The sequence below is a fragment of the Bos indicus x Bos taurus genome, chromosome X, assembly GCF_003369695.1.
Source record: "Bos indicus x Bos taurus breed Angus x Brahman F1 hybrid chromosome X, Bos_hybrid_MaternalHap_v2.0, whole genome shotgun sequence".
Classification (NCBI taxonomy): Eukaryota; Metazoa; Chordata; class Mammalia; order Artiodactyla; family Bovidae; genus Bos; species Bos indicus x Bos taurus.
In genome coordinates this window covers 29,211,007-29,228,509 of record NC_040105.1, presented here as the reverse complement: position 1 = coordinate 29,228,509, position 17,503 = coordinate 29,211,007, and the positions used below count along the sequence as shown (strand labels likewise).

General features: G+C 43.4%; 1 protein-coding gene across 1 annotated transcript; it reads right to left on the bottom strand.

Moving 5' to 3' along the window:
- Positions 1-452: 452 nt before the first annotated feature.
- LOC113887609 (melanoma-associated antigen B2-like) lies at positions 453-1,842 on the bottom strand. The gene has a single exon (XM_027534792.1). It carries the CDS (start codon positions 1,784-1,786, stop codon positions 581-583), a length of 1,206 nt encoding a protein of 401 aa, XP_027390593.1. The 5' UTR covers positions 1,787-1,842; the 3' UTR covers positions 453-580.
- Between the last annotated feature and the right edge of the window lie 15,661 nt (positions 1,843-17,503).

Here is a 17,503-nt window from a genome sequence, read left to right as displayed (position 1 = left end):
TGACTAAACATCACCAGTACAAGCATGAAGACTTCTTAAGAGCAGATTCTCAATATTTGTGTAAAAGAAGAGCCATGAATAAATCATTTGCTATAATTTATATCTCAAACATTCTTGAAAACCATAAACCATAAGCAGAGGCAAGTATGTGTCTTTTACATTTACAAAAAGGGAGACTAAACATAGAGTAAAGCCATCCAAAAACTGAAGAAATTTCAGCTATCTCCCTAACAATGTATCAATGTTCTGAGCCTCTATTAGCGTGGCGTCTTTCACATCTCTAAGGACAGTCTCATCCTAAAGTGATGTTATTCTCATCCTGGATCACAAAAGTGATGTGAGGATTTACAATATTTATTTGAGAACACAAAATTCTTACTCCTAAATTTGACAAACAGCAAAGTGTGTGTGACCCATGTTATTCATATACTTATATCATGAATCTAAATGACTTTTCTGTTGAAAAATTTTAATAACTGAAAATTGGGGGAAATAAAGTCAACAAGTTATTGATGCATACCAGGAACACAGGTTGACCGGCTTGTCCAGCCACAAAGTGAACAACAGGCTTCAGATCACACTAGGGGCGAGATGAGCGGCTGGATGTGGCCCTGGGGCGTGCAGTGGCCAAAGCAGAAGGGCCAGCACTGGTTGAGGCAGCAGTGCCAGGCCTGGTTGAGGCAGAAGAGCAAGCAGCGGCTGAGGCAGCAGTGCCAGGCCTGGCCAAAGCAGAAGGGCCAGCAGCGGCTGAGGCGGCAGTGCCAGGCCTGGTTGAGGCAGAAGTGCCAGCCCTGGCTTCACTTCTGGCTCCGGTGGTCTCTACTTCCTCTCTCCAAGCCTCCTCATATTGCAGCAGGAAGGCAGGATGGACTGAATCCTTGACCTTGGCCAAAAACTGCAGGACTTTCGTCTTGCTCGTTTCTGTGAGCGCTTTAGGACCCCAGAGGAACTCATAGCGAGGGGGATCGCTGCCGGGCACCTGGCGGTACTCCAGGTACTCATCCCGCACCAGATCTTCTGTGATGAGCTTCCTGGGCTCTCCAAAGATGAAGTGACTTCTTCCATCATAGATGCCCAGCATATTCAGGAACTTCCAGATCTTCTCCTCAGGGGCGTGGTTGCCATTCAGGTAGATGACACCCAGCAGAGGCATCAGAAGACCATTCTTCGGCAGCCCCCAGTCACCTCTCATAGACTCACTGTCGCTGAGATCTAGGTTGCTCACCAGGGTATAGCAGTGACCGTTGGGCCTGACTTCCTTCAGCACCAGGCCAAACACCATCTCCATGTGCTCGGAGGCCCTTCTAAGGATCTCAGGGTATTGTTCCTTGTACCTTCTATTGATTTCCTTCAAAATTTCGGACCTCTTAATGAGCTCCCTCATCTTATACTTATACAGCATGTACGGCACCAATAGCTCTGCCTTCCTGGTCAGAATATCTGTGTGAGAGCTCACAGCAGCAGCTGAGGCCTGGGAGGAATTTTCACCTTCCTGAACTTGGCCCTCAGCACCTACTCCAGATCTTGAGCGTGCTGCGCCACTGACACCAGATCTTTTGCGTATAGCACCTGCAGCAGCACTGGTGGTGCCGTGGGCTCCCTGAGGCCCCTTCGGGGTACCAGCAGCAGACGAGCTTGAGGGAGCACTCTCTGAATCAGGAAGGGAGGAGGAGGTGGTCTCTTCTCCCCCAGAGGTGGTAGCCTGATCATGAAGACCCTGGGTCTCAGTTTGGGTCTGGCGACGTTTCTCACGAGCACGGTGCTTACTCTTCTGCCCACGGGGCATGATGGCTGTGGGCAGGGACCGCAGGCAGGAGTCTGGGCCAAGAGACAGGTGATTGGGGGCACCTGGAGGATGGAGAATGAGGTGACATGAGCACCTTAAAACAGGGAGACTCTACCTTGGCTTAATCAAAGGCCGCCTCTGCAGGTGTCCTTGAGCACACTGCTCTAGGAACCCACAAGGCTCCTGTTTTCCTGCTCAGCCTGGCCCCTGAGAATCCCAGAGGAAGAATAGTGGCCTAACTTTTTCTCTGCGTCCTCTCAGCCCTGCTTTGGATTTACTCAGGTGCCAGCACTGGGGTTTTCTAAGTTCTACTTCAGTATTATCACGTCAAGTCCTGGTGGAGCCTTGGCACCCTTCCCTCTGCTACTCTGATGTAGACACTTTAGACCTCCCCATGATCCAGAGGTAAGGGAAGGGATGCCTCAGTCGACCTCCCTGCCAGGAGATAGATATCCAGTGCTGAGAGCTCATTAGGGTCTTTTCTATCCTGAGTTCACTGGGATCATCATTCAAGGTCCTTACCTTGGCTCCTTAAAACGTTGGGCACCATTATCCATTTGCAGACTGGTGTCTGCACCTTCAGACTAGACATTTCCCCTCCTGTAGACTTCGTATAAAGCAACAAAGAAGGTGCTCAGCCTCACAGCCCTTCCCTGAGATTTCCTGGGCTGAAATCCGAGGGTGGGATGGATGCACTGAGTCCTCACTCAGGTTCCTCAATTGGGCTCCTGGTAGAGAAGCTCAACTTTCTCCTGAAGTAAAGACTGCTTGATAGTAAAAGCCAATGACTCCGTGTCCCAAAATCAGGAAGTGAAGATGACCTTATCTCACCAAACACGGTCTCCTGAGAACAAAATCTGGTGCAGGCAGGTTGATATCCCTGTGGACCCTCACAAGATCCCAATTCAAGGGCTAAAATATTTTTTTGCTTCTGGTTTCTCCTATATGTCTTTTTGAAAATAAATTTATTTTTTACAATATTAATTTATAATAGTGTACCAGTTTCTGCCACAAATCAATATGAATCAGCCATAGATATAGCTATGTCTCCTCCATTTTGAAACTCCCTCCCACGTCAAACCCCTCTTAAGCTGTCAGAGCACTGGCTTTGAGCTCCCTGGTCATAAAACTAATTCCCACTGGTTATCTATTTTCCATATGGTAATGTGTACGTTTTCAATGTTACTCTCTCAATCTGCCCCTCCCTCTCCTTCCCCCACTGTGTCCACGAGTCTATTCTCTATGTCGGCATCTCCAGGCTGCCCTGCAAATAGGTTCATCAGTACCATCTTTCTGGATTCCATACATATGCATTAATATATGATATTGGCTTTCCACTTTATGAATTAATTCACTCTGCTTAAAAAAACTAGGAATAAAACTACCACATGAGCCAACAATCCCACTAGTGGGCATATTCCCTGAGGAAACGGTAATGGAAAAAGACACTTGTACTTGTCTTCACTGCAGAATTATTTTCAATAGCCAGGACACAGAAGCAACCAAGCTCTACATTTGACTCATGACAGGGTCTAAGGTTTCTCCCTCTGCTGACCACTCCATTCAGACCAAGACCCTTACTTCCCCATTAGCCCGTACTGGGGACCGACATTATCCTTGAGGTCTCCCAGGGATGACGACAGGGAGATGTGGTCCGAATAACGTGGTGTGGAACATCCACAGCCCCCAAGGTTCTCACCATCCACCAGGACACCTGAAACCCTCCCTTGCCAACCTGAGGCTGCCCCCACTGACCTGGTCTCTCACTTCCCTGAGATGTCCCAGGAAGTGTCATGTCAAAACACCCAATTCTCCCAGCCCTCAAAATAGGACTGGCACTTTCTGTGACTCTATTTCTTATGGGAGGAGCCCCCATCCTCACTCAGCATCACAGCCATTAATACTGTTGTGGACTAGGTCCCTTTTGTTGAACTAGATCTATTCCATTACAGCAGGGCTCTCACTTCCCCAAAACCACCTCCAGTGGACACCAGGGGGCACCACAGTTGGCCAGCTCTACCCGGGGCCTCCTAGAGCCCAGTACATGGGGGCCGTTCAGTGTGGTCCCCTTGGCGGTGTCGAAGTCTGCTCATCAACCCTCAGGGCCCTCATCTAGGTCCTAGAGCTCCTCCGAGGGTAGAATCCGGACCTACCCCTGCAGACCAATGCCATAGCTTTCGACACTCTAAACACATTCGGCCAATAGCTCTGAGGGACTCATAAGAGCCATATCAAAGGGGTGGGATGTGGATGGGTCACTTTTATTACTGGGAGGGTTGGGAAAGTCCCTTCAGCTACATTCAGGTCCTCACCTTGGTTCCAGACGAGTACTGGACACTAAGTCTCTGCCATACGGTTGCCGTGGCTACCAGTTGAACCGCTCGCTTTCAAAGCGGAAGTGGAGGGAGCTGCGTAAGGTCCTACGTGGGATCTCCCAGGGATGACGGCAGGGGCAGTATGCTACGGAAACCCAAGTAGCTCAATATTCATCCGTCCTTGGGTCCTCCTTGTGCAGTGTATCGGAGCCCAAGATGCCTGCTCCTATGAACTCGTGTCTTCCAGCTCCCAAACAGCGCCCTCGCCTTCCCAAGTCCCTAGTGGTGGGAGGCCAGCTCTGCTCTGAGCATCTCTGCTTGTCAGGTGGGTTGCCACTCTGTGAGCCTCCTTCGTTGGGGGAGAGATCCTCTCACTAGCACTGATGGTCCTCACCTTAAGTCTGGTTATGGTCAAGACACTCCGATCTACAGATCTGGGTTCTGATCTGGCTAGAGGAGACTCAGCCCTCACTAAGATCACACAGGTTGAATGAGTGGCTCCCTCTGCAGGGGTCCTCAGTAACACTCAGCATTGCATGTGAAGTCCTCTTTGGATTCAGGTCCCTCGCTCTGCGAAACTGCAGCTGACTATATTAGACAGAGGTCTCACCTCGCTAAGACTTTCGAGGTAGAAATCAACCTGACATCTGTGCCCAGAGCTTCCTGGGGACCACAGCATCAGTGATTTTCCAGGGCCTCCTTTTATAGGGTGTGCTACTGTGAGTCCACTTTCAGGTCCTCACATTGACACATGATGAATCCTGTAACTCCACTCTCTGTTTTATGAAGCTTCTTGTCTTACATCACAGTCCTAGTCTCCTGAGAATTCCAAGTTGGAAGTCAGGATGATATTCAGGTGATCCTAGTCCATCAGGGCCTCTGAGAATAGACAGTGGGGATGCAATCTGAGTCCTTCTGATTCCTCTTGCTTAGCAGCCTCACTACATCTACCACAGCCTGGGACTGCTCCTTCTACTGATCTAAGATTCCTCTTAGTCTTTGGGTGACCACTATATTCAGGGGTGATTGTCTCCTTAGTCCTCCTTCATGGAGGTTCCCATATCAGCTTCTGTCCCTCAATTAAAGGCTTCCTGGGGAATGCATATTCCTACAAACAGTGAGCAGTTACCCTCTAGCAAATCTTGGAGAAAATGGGTCTCAGTCCCAGAAGTGATATAAGATTAGGAAAATGCAGCAGAAATTAAGGAACTCAGGACAGATGTTATGATGTCAAAGAGATAGAGGTGATATATTCCTGCTCTTCACCCAGATTTAGGGTGTGTGCTTAATCACTCAGTCATGTCTCACTCTTTGTGACCCCATGTACTGTAGCTCACCAGGCTCCTCTGTCCATGCAGATTCTCCAGGCAAGAATACTGAAGTGTGTTACATGCCCTCCACCAGGGATTGTGCCCAACCCAGAGATCGAACCCAGGTCTCCCGCATTGCAGGCGCATTCGGTACCGTATGAGTCACCAGATTTAGGGTTAGTTCTAAAATATTTATTCTCGGCACCTCCCTGTTGGTCCAGTGGTTATGCGCTCCCAATGCAGGGGTCCTTGGTTTGATTCCTAGTCATGTAACTTGATCCCACATGCCACAACTAAAAATCTCACATCCAACAACTAAGAGTTTACGTGCCACAACTAAAATCTCACATTCCACAACTAAAGAGCCTGCATGTGGCAACAAAGATTCCGAGTGTCACAACTAAGACCCAGAGCAGTCAAAAAATAAATAGAAATAACTATTTTTAATTAAAACAAATAAAATTACTTTCTACATAGAAGGATAGTGCCAGATAATCTTGTAAGCCCTCAATACCTTGAGGGTGTTTGAATTTGCACATGCAGGTGATCATAGGCTAACTGACCATTACCCCCTTCTCTCCTTTATCACAGCTCTTAATTATTTTGGTGTTTGTATTGCATTAGCTATGTATTCCATCCCAGTGTTTTCGCCACAGAGTCCTTCTTTCTGTCACTCAAGATACATGTTTGAGTGCTAGAAGACAGTGAATTAATTGACTCATGAGCACCTCAGGCCGGGACAAGTGGAAGGGTACATGCTGTGGACAAATCAGACCAGTGCTCTAGTCCCAGCTCTGTCTCTTATCAGTTGTGAGGACTTGGGTCCATCCCCAAATTTGGGGAGCCTCAGGTGAAGTGGCTTTTGTAGGGCTAGTGACATGTAGCTAAAGCACCTGGCACACGGCCTGGACCACACTGAAACTTTACACAATATATGTTTTTACTATGAGTATGATTAGTTTCATCCTGGAGGATACCACCGACCCTGAGGAATCTTTTAAATCCAGGAGATGTCAGAGAATCTGTGGCATTCTTGGACATGAAACACCAAATCAGTCCAAAATGCTGTTTAGAAAGAATCTTTCATTTCCACTACTAGATCGTATTTTGAGTGTGGGGGTACTTTTTTAACTGAAAGAAATTCAAAGAATCTAAATTTGATTCTGAGACTAATTCTGTCTTCCTTCCCGGCTGCTCTTTCATCTGAACAACTCCTAGAGACTTCCTTAGTGGTCCAGGGGTTAAGACTCTGCACTCCCAATGCAGGAGGCCTGGGTTCCACTGCTGATCAGAGGACTAGGTCCCACAGACAACAGCTTCGCCACAAGTAATAGTTCACAAGCCACAACTAAAGATCCTATATGCCACAACTGAAACATTCCTCATGCTGCAACTAAAGAACTCGCAGGCTGCAAGGAAGATCAAGGATCCTTCGTGCCAAAGATAAGACCAAGCATAGCCAAATAAATAAGTAACTAAATAAAATAAGCCCCTATCTTCATCAATTTCACCATCACCTAAAATAGGTGATGGTGATAAAATAGATAAAATAGATAAATAGATAAAATAGATAAATAGATAAAGTAGATAAAATAGACTCACCTCACAGACTTTGGTGGAATTATCAACAGAGCCAAAAACGCTGAATGGAATGCCCTTTCAATAAAATGAGCTCTGTTTCCATGACTCACAGAAAAGAGTGTCAGCCCACTAGCTTTTGAGTTTCTGGTTTCATTCTACTACTACTTTTATTTCACAGAATCTCCTTGGAGATGATGTGCATGAGACATCTAGGTTGTGCACTGTGTTCACGGGCACTGGGACAGGAGCACAGGGCACATTCCATCCCCTCCCCAGGGGGGATTTCTCTCTGGTCTACTCGTGTTGCTGTTTAGTCACTCGGTCATGTCAGACCCTTTTCTACCCCATGAACTGAACAGATCGTTCTGTCCATGGGATTCTCCAGGCAAGAATACTGGATTGGGTAGCCATTTCCTCCTCCAGGGGCAGCTTCCTGACCCAGGGATTGAACCCCTGTCTCCTGCATTGGCAGGCGGGTTCTCTACCACTGAGCCACCTGGGAAGCCCCATAATTCCAAAGCAATTGTTCAGGGTAGTTTTCCATTCCAGGCTTAAGTCTCTCAACTTTGAGACCCGCCATCTGAGGGTCTGACCCCTATTCAGTGTTTCCACAGCCTCCCTGGTGGGTTTGCCCTGTAGCCTAACTTAAAACTACCTTCCACTTCCAGACTTTTATTGTCCTAAAGTCTCCAAGTGCCTTGCCTCAGTGTATTTACACTAGACTCCTCATGAGGAAGCCCTCAATCCCCTCACCTCCTTACACCTCATTTTTATTGGGCCCCTAGATCTCAGTTCACCAGCTACTTTATATGAATGCTGCTCTTAGACTCTAGAATTCTATAAGAAGGGCTTGAGTTTATTTTTCTTAGCATCCCCAAAACCACCCAGAAGCCTTCCAAAGAGCAGATGCCAAATTGGTATTTGAACAATTACAGTGCAAGTGTGCAAGAAAGCAATTTTACTGGGATTTCACTTCTCCCACATTCTTAAATAAGTGAAGCCAATCCAGGTAAATAAACTTCAATTTTACAAAGAAAGACTAAAACACATAAAACAAGTGAAAAAGTGAATACCTCTTAAGATTTTTTTCTGTATTTGATAATGACACAGACTTCAGTGTGGAAAAATTTCCATTTTCCCAAAAATTCCATATTCCAATATCATGTTATCTTTTTCTGAATAACAAGAAATGATTCAAGAATTTCAGTCTGTGCTATGTAATACGAAATTTCTTATTTTTCAACTTGATAAGCTGTAGTACATGTGGGAGCTGTGCCATTAGTATACTTGGACTCTGAAGCTAAACACATCTTTAATTAAAGGGAACAACATTTAAAAACAGAGAAAAGAAAAACCTCCAATTTGTGCATATTGTATAGGAACACAAATACGTTATATGCTGAATTTCTACCCAACGTGGCCCTCCGCTACTGGGAAGATTGCCTGCTTTCTTGAAATGTAATGTGAAGTATCTGCTCAGACTTCACTAGGGGTGGGAGGAAATTTGGACATGCTCTGGAAAGTGCACTGGCCCTGGCACCATAGGAGCCCTGGCTGCAGCTCTGGCTCTGGCTCTGTCTTCTTCAGCTGTCAAAGCCTCTTCATAGCAGAATGGGAAGGCACTGCCCTTGGTATCATCGACATTAGCCCCAAACTCCCACGTTCTTTTATATATCTATATCTATCATGGAAGCACTCCATATTAGTTTACAAAATTGTACTCATTCCTTTTTATAGCTTTGTAGTACTCCACTCTGTGGATATATCATGTTCCCTCAATTAACATGTGCATAGGCATTTACATATTTTCATATGGTTGTGCATGTCTCTTCAGAGTTAATTTCTGAAAACACTGAATTACTGGCTCAAATGTAAAAGCACATTTAATTTTCTGACATTACCAAATTGTATGTACGCTCTAATCTCATTCTTTGACATGTAGCTCTGAAAGAATGAGATCAGTATATTCTCTAACACTATATACAAAAGTAAACTGAAAAGGGACTAAAGACCTAGCTATAAGAGTGGAAACCATAAAACTCTTAGAAGATAATATGAGCAGAACACCCTTTGACATAAATCATAACAATAGTTTTTTGGATCTGTCTCCTAAAACTAGGGAAATAAAAGCAAATTAAAGTTAAAAGCTTTTGCACAGCAAAGGAAACTATCAACAATAGGAAAAGCCAACCTAGTATATGGTAGAAAATATTTGCTATCATAGGAGCAAATAAGGAGTTAATATCCAAAATATATAAACAGTTGATATAACAGTTTAAAACAGAGTGAAGTAAGCCAGAAGGAAAAACACCAATACAGTATAATAACGCATATATATGGAATTTAGAAAGATGGTAACAATAACCCTGTGTACGAGACAGCAAAAGAGACACTGATGTATAGAACAGTCTTATGGACTCTATGGGAGAGGGAAAGGGTGGGAAGATTTGGGAGAATGGCACTGAAACATGTAAAATATCATGTATGAAACGAGATGCCAGTCCAGGTTCGATGCACGATACTGGATGCTTGGGGCTAGTGCACTGGGACGACCCAGGGGGATGGTATGGGGAGGGAGGAGGGAGGAGGGTTCAGGATGGGGAATGCATGTATACGTGTGGCAGATTCATTTTGATATTTGGCAAAACTAATACAATTATGTAAAGTTTAAAAACAAAATAAAATTAAAAAAATAAATAAAATTAGAAGAGTAAAAAAAAAAAAGAAAATCAAGTAAAAGATGGGCAGAAGACTTAAATACACATTTTTCTAAAGAAGACATACAGCTGGTAAGAGGCACATGAAAAGATGTTCAACATCATTGTTAATCGTCATATGAATGCAAATTTAAACCACAATGAGTTATTATCTTATGCCTATCAGAAGGGCTATCATCCAAAAGGAACAGAAGTAACAAATGTTGGTGAGCATGTGGACAAGATCTGTACACTGTTGGTGGGAATGTCAATTGGTGCAGCCACCATGGATAACAGTAAGGAGGATCCTCAAAATCTAAAAACATAACTAACACATGACCCAGCATTCCCACTCCAGGGTGTATATCAGAAAAAAAAAAAAAAAAAAAAGAACCCACTAATTTGGATGGTCTCCATCAGGTACTCGATGCTTGCCTGAGTCTAAGGGTTTCCACTGCTCGTCTCCCCTTCCCTTCCAGCCTCATCTACTCTCTGCCAGTGACCCCACTCCAGTCCAACCTCCGTGTTTATTAAGAAGCCACCTGTGACTGGCAGAGCCAGTGTGAGATGAAGAGATAGTCCTTCCCAGCCACCAGATAATCAGGAATTTTGGCTGGACCTTTGAGCACACTGAGACAGTGAGGAGTCAGACAAAAAGCACAGACTGTGGTGCTGAAATGGATTAATAAGGAACTTAGTGATGTGGCCAGTGACCCTCTAGCACAATATTCTACAGGTCCAGTTGGGGATGATACATTTCATGGGCAAATCACAGTTACGAAAAAGAATGGCAGACCATATTGAGGCAGTGTATTCTCTGTGACAATTCATTTCCCTAAAGACTACCTGTTCATACTACCTAAGGGTGCATTTGCAACAGAATTTATCATCCAGACATGAACACTAATGGCAACACTCGGTTTGCTACTCTAAGATCACTGTGGTCTCTTGCTTTCATGATTTCTAAATTTCCGGTATCCATTTGTTCACTGCTATGTGATCAGAACCCAGATGATAGCCTCCCCAGTGCCAGAGGCTGCATAGATGTATAAAACAGAAATAAGTACAAAAGAATTTTTCAGAAATGTACTCAGAAGTATGCCATGTGATGCTACCTTAAAGTCAGAATAACCTGCATTAAAGCTTGAATAAACTTTCAGTTCAGTTCAGTCGCTCAGTCATGTCCAACTCTTTGCGACCCCATGAATTGCAGCACGCCAGGCCTCCCTCTCCATCACCAACTCCCAAAGTTCACTCAAACTCAAATCCATCGAGTCGGTGATGCCATCCAGCCATCTCATCCTCTGTCCTCCCCTTCTCCTCCTGCCCCCAATCCCTCCCAGATTCAGAGTCTTTTCCAATGAATCAACTCTTCACATGAGGTGGCCAAAGTATTGGAGTTTCTGCTTTAGCATCACTCCTTCCAAAGAAATCCCAGGGCTGATCTCCTTTAGAATGGACTGGTTGGATCTCCTTGTAGTCCAAGGGACTCTCAAGAGTCTTCTCCAACAACACAGTTCAAAAGCATCAGTTCTTTGGCGCTCAACTTACTTTAAATTACTGCTACAAATGAAAAAAAAAAAAAAAAAACCCACTAATTTGAAAAGATCCACACACACACAATGGAATATTACTCAGTCATAAAAAAGAATGAACTTTTGCCATTTTCAAGAACATGGATTGATTGGAAGGCATTATGTTAAGTGAAATAGGTGAGACAGAGGAAGACAAATGCTGTAGAATACCATTTATATGGAGAATTAAAAAATAAAACACAGATGAAGCAGACTGACAGATACAGAGAACAAGCTAGCAGTGGTTACCAGGGGAGAGCAGCAAGGGGGAGGGTAAGGGCAGGGATAGAAGATTAAGAGGTGCAAACTAATATGTATAAAATAGATAAGCTACAAGAATATACTGCAAAACAAAGGGGATATACCGATATTTTATAATAACTATAAATGGAACATCACATTTATAAATTGTGAATCACTTTGTTGTGTCCCTGAAACATAAAATATTGTACATCAACTATGATAATAAAGTGAAAGTGTTAGTTTCTCAGTCTTGTTCAACTCTTTTTGACCCTAAGGACAGTAGCCGGCCAGGCTCCTCTATCGATGGAATTCTCCAAGTAAGAATTACCCACTGGAGTGGGTAACCATTCCCTTCTCCAGGGGATCTTCCTGACTAAGTGATCAAACCCAGGTCTCCTACATTGCAGGCAGATTCTTTGCCATCTGAGCCACCAGGGAAGCCCACAACAACTATAGCTCGCTTTAAAAACATATATATTCTCTCATGAACTTTCAATTATACAAGACAGTATTATTAACTATGCACTTCCCTGGTGGCGCAGTGGTAAAGAATCTGCCTGTAGACGCAGGAGATGCGGGTTCAATTGCTGGGTCGGGAAGATGCCCTAGAGGAGGACACGGCAACTCAATCCAGTATTCTTGCATGGAAAATTCCAAAGACAGAGGAGGCTGGCAAGCTACAATCCATGGGGTTGCAGAGAGTAGGAAACCACTTGGCGACTTAACAACAACAATTAACTACAGTCACCATGCTGTACATTATATCCCTGCTGCTGCTGCTGCTGCTGCTATATCGCTTCAGTTGTGTCCGACTCTGTGCAACCCCATAGACAGCAGCCCACCAGGCTCCCCTGTCCCTGGGATTCTCCAGGCAAGAACACTAGGGCTTCTTTATTTTGTAAGTGAAAGTTGTGAATGTTTATGCTATTTGGTCATTTATACCCATTTCATCCATCCTCCAACCCCCTCTTGTGGCAACTGCCAATCTGCAACATGATGGACCTAGAGATCATCATACTGACTGAAGTGAGACAGACAGAGGAGGAGAAATATTATATGACATATCTTAGATGTATAATTTAAGAAGAGATGATACAAATGAATTTAACTACAAAATAGAAAAACTTACAGTTTCAGAGAACAAATTTATGGTTGCCGCTGGGGAAGGATGTGGGACAGGGATAGTTAGGGGATTTCTGATGGACATGTACACACTGCTATATTTAAAATGGATAAGCAACAAGGATGTACCGTATAACACAGGGAACTCTGCTTAGTATTATGTGGCAGTACTGATGGAAGTTTGGGGGAGAGTGGATACGTGTATATGTATGGCTGAGTCCCTTCACTGTTCACCTGAAAACTGCCACAATAGTGTTAATTTGCTATACCTCAACACAAAATAAAAAAGCTAAAATTTTACAAACACTGTGCCTCCAGTGCAAGGGCTGTGAGTTCAACCCTGGTTGGGGAATTAAGTTCCCATGTGCCACACAGCAAACCAATCAACAAAATATCATCACAGAAACAAGTGATGGGGATTCATGAAAGAAATAATTGATAAGCTACATTTCATTCCCTTTAAACTTCTGCTCTATAAAAATACACCAAGAGAACAAGAAGATGAGCCATAGTCTGGGAGAAAATATTTGCAAAAGACATATCTGATGAAGGCTCTAATCTAAAATACACAAAGAACTCTTAATATTAATAAGAAGAAAACTAACATCTAATAAAAAATGGACAAAAGATAGGAATAGATACCTTGCCCAGGAAGATACAGAGATGCCAAACAAGCATATGGAAAGATGCTCCACATCATATACCATTAGGGAACTGCAAATTAAACAAAATAAGCAGATACCACGACATGACTTTCAGAATGGCCAGCATTCAAAGACTGACAACACCAAATGCTGGTAAGGACGTGAATCAACAAGAACTCTCATTCCTCGGTGGTGGTGATGCAAAATGGTAGAGCCACTTTGGAAGACAGTTTGCAAGTTTCTTAGTAAACTATACATATTCAACACTGCTGGTACGAATATAAATTGGTACAGCCAATTGCAGGGAAAACAGTGTAGCAGTTCCCCCCAAAATCGAAAATAACTCATAATACTTTCCACAATTCCAGTACTATCCAAAGGAACTGAAATCAGGACCTCGAAGAGAGCTCTGCACTCCCATGTTCATTGCAGCACTACTCACAATGGCCAAGATAGGGAAGCAGCCTAGGTGTCCAGTGACAGATGAATGGATAAAGAAGATGCAAAATACACATATAATGGAACATCATTCACCCTTAAAAAGAAGCTAACATCTCCAGTTATGACAGCATGCATAAACCTAGAAGACCTTCTGCTACAGTGAAATAAGCCAGACACAGAAGGACAAATACTGCATGTCATTTATATGAAGAATCTAAAATGGTCAAAGTCACAAAAACAGAGTAGAGTGGTGGTTGCCATGGTCTATGGGAAGGTGAATGAGAAGGAACTGTAGACTTAAAAAACATTCACAACCTATGCATGAGACAGGGTGCTCAGGGCTGGTGCACTGGGATGACCCTGAGAGATGGGATGGGGAGGGAGGTGGGAGGGGGTCAGGAAAGGGAACAATGTACACCCATGGCTGATTCATGTCAATGTATGGCAAAAGCCACTACAATATTGTAAAGTAATTAGCCTCCAATTAAAATAAATTAGAAGGAAAAAAAAAACATTCACAGCCTAAAAGCTGACAGGTATGTTCTCTTTGGTACAGACGTTTAGGACTTCAAGCCAGGAGGCAGCGTCTCGAGTAACCCTGAGAGAACTGCTCCAAAGAAGGGAGGGGAGGAGCCAGGTTACATAGAAGTTTTGCAACAAAGGGCAGGTAGTCTGAATATCAAAAGATTAAGATAAATGAAGGAAAACCAGATAACCCTGGTTAAGGAATTTAGCACTTTTCCATATATGGAAAGATGCAAGAATTGGGGCTCACTGAAATCATTCCTTTGATATGAACTTCACATATCTGGGGCCCGTATCCTGTATTTTTACATCCTGTGTTCCCTCAGGGTTCACCATCCGTTGTGGCTGCAACTGTTGATAACTGACAGTGTTTATTCACTGATACAGCAGGCAGCATTCCAATTCTCAGTATTCATCAAACGTTACAAAGTTTAATTTTATAAAATGAATAAGTTCTAGGGATCTACTATATAATACAGAGCTTATAGTTAAAAATACTATATTGTACGTTCTCTAAGAGGTCAAATCTTATGGCAAGTGTTCTTATCCCAGACACAAAACATAAAGTGTGAGAAGGCATCTGTCAAAATGGCCATCATCAAAAAGTCTATAAACAATAAATGCTGGAGAGGGTGTGGAGAAAAGGGAACTCTCTTGCGTTGTTGGTGGGAATGTACATTGATACAGCCTCTATGGAGAAGAGTTTCCTTAAAAATTAGGAATAAAATTACCACATGACCCAACCATCCCACTACTGGGCATAAACCCTTAGGAAACCATAACTGAATAAGACACATGTACTCTAATGTTCATTGCAGCACTATTTACAACAGATAGGCCACAGAAGCAACCCAGATGTCCATCGCTGAATGGATAAAGAAGCTCTGGTTTCTATATACAATGAAGTACTACTCAGCCATAAAAAGACCATATTTGAGTGAGTTCCAATGCAGTGGGTGAACCTAGGGCCTATTATACAGAGTGAAGAAAGTCAGAAAGAGAAATATAAACATCGTATCCTGACACATATACATGGAATCTAGGAGACAGCATTGATGAATGTATTTGCAGGGCAGGATGAAGATGCAGACATAGAGGACAGACTTGGTGACACAGGGGTGGACGAGAGGGAGGGACAAACCGAGAGTAATACTGAAACATACACATCACCATATGGAACATCGACAGCCAATGGGGATTTGCTGTGTGATGCAGGGAGCTCAAACTGGTGCTCTGTGAAAACCTAGACGGGTGGGAAGGAGTGGGAGGTGGGGGGATATTCAAGGGGGCGGGGACATATGTATATCTATGGCCGATTCATGTTGGTGTATGGCAGAAACCAACACAATATTGTAAAGCAACTATACTCCGATTAAAAAGAAACTTAAAAAAGGATGAGAGGGAAATTTTGGAGGTAATGGATATGTTTATGGCATAAACTGTGGTGGTCATTTCACAGGAGTACACTTACTCCAAACTCATCAATAAATAAATCAGAAAAATACTGGTTAGCAAGGAAAACTAGCATATCCCAGTTAAGAGTATGCCACTGAAGGTCACCATGAGGTAGACATCCTCAGTGGATGTAACAGAAAGCGCCAAAATGTTTCAAGGGCCGAAAAGTTACCTATCTCTCACTTGCCCTTTTTCATAAACCACTCCCACTTTCATTCATTTAACCACCCACAAGTGTCTATTCCTTCCCTATTGTTTGCCACATTACAGTCAAGATAACTTGATTTCAATTATTATTATTTTTTAGTGGCGTGGGCTCTGGCTCTCCCACCCCTGAGGGCAGAGTGTGCCAGTCCAGCGGCTTCAAGGCATCATCCCACCTCAGGGGAGTGCCACCCTGACTTCTGGGAAACTCCACACACAATAGACAACATGAATAAACCATCTAATCTCCACAGGGTTTCCCTGTACTGGAATAAGAGCACAGGACACATTCCATGCCAGCTTCACATGATGTCTCTCTGATTTACTCACAATCCCAAAGCACAGGCAGACTCAGACAATACTGCAGGTTTGGGTCTCAACCCCCAAAGGAAAGTCCATATCATAATTGAGTCATATGAAATTTTTGGTTTCTCAGTGCTTTCATAAAATTTATGTTTATACTATATTATTGGTTATTAAGTGGGCAATAGCATTATGCCTCAGAACAATATAGATGTCTTAAATAGAAACACCTCTTTGCTAAAAGAAAAAAGATGCTAACTATTATGTAAGCCTTCACTGAGTCCTTCATTTTTGCTGCTGAGGGTGTGAACATTGCAAGAGGTATCAAAACGTGACACACAGACATGAAGTGAGCAAACGATGTTGGAAACATGGAGCCAAAAGTCTTGCCGGAAGCAAGGTTGACTGACACAAACTTTTAATTTGGTAAAGAAAAAGAACAAAGAAAAGAAAAGCAGTACCTGTGAAATACAATAACACAACGTGCAACAGAGTGAAGTGTGCCTGTAACTGTTAAGGGCAGTTTCCCATCCCAGGCTTTGTCTTTAAACTATGCGGCCCACCATGTGAGAACCTGGTCCCTCGTCATGATTACGACAGCCTCGTCCAGCCCGCCATGCACTCAACTTATAATTACTTCCCACTGGAAGACTTATACTTTCCTGAGGCCCACCACTCCCTTGCATCAGGGAATTCACATTTGACTGCTGTCATGTCACCATTTCCTTTACATGACAGCTGCTTCTCAACTATAATTTTATGGTGAGTGGCTAGATCTTTTTTCTCAGCTCTCCAATTACTAGCATGGAGTCTTCTATGAGCAGAGGCTCAATTACTGTTTAGGGAATAAGTGAGCCTGTGAGCATGAGGATGAATTTCTTAGAATGTAATTTTACAGTTTTGAATTAACGAAGCATGCATGGTCACTTATAATTTTGTAAAACACAGACTAAAAAGATGAGGAAACAAAATACCATCCACCTTACTTACCCTCTATTTCTTGATCCCACATATTGCCCTGCTTAGTGTTTTCATATTGTCAAGGAAATAACATATTGAAATGCCAAGTTATCTTGCACCAGCTTACTAAATAAGATGGAAGCTTTCCCATTTGTTTTACACAACAGAAAAACTCTTATCCTTAAGACCGATAAACAACAGTAAGTATGACTCATGCCATTCATACACTTAAGATTATAAGCTTTCATTGAGGAGCAACCTTTGAAAAGTAGCAAGAACATAAAAACACAGATTTATCTCTAAGTTCCTCATACAGAACACAAACCCCAAGGAATTATACACTG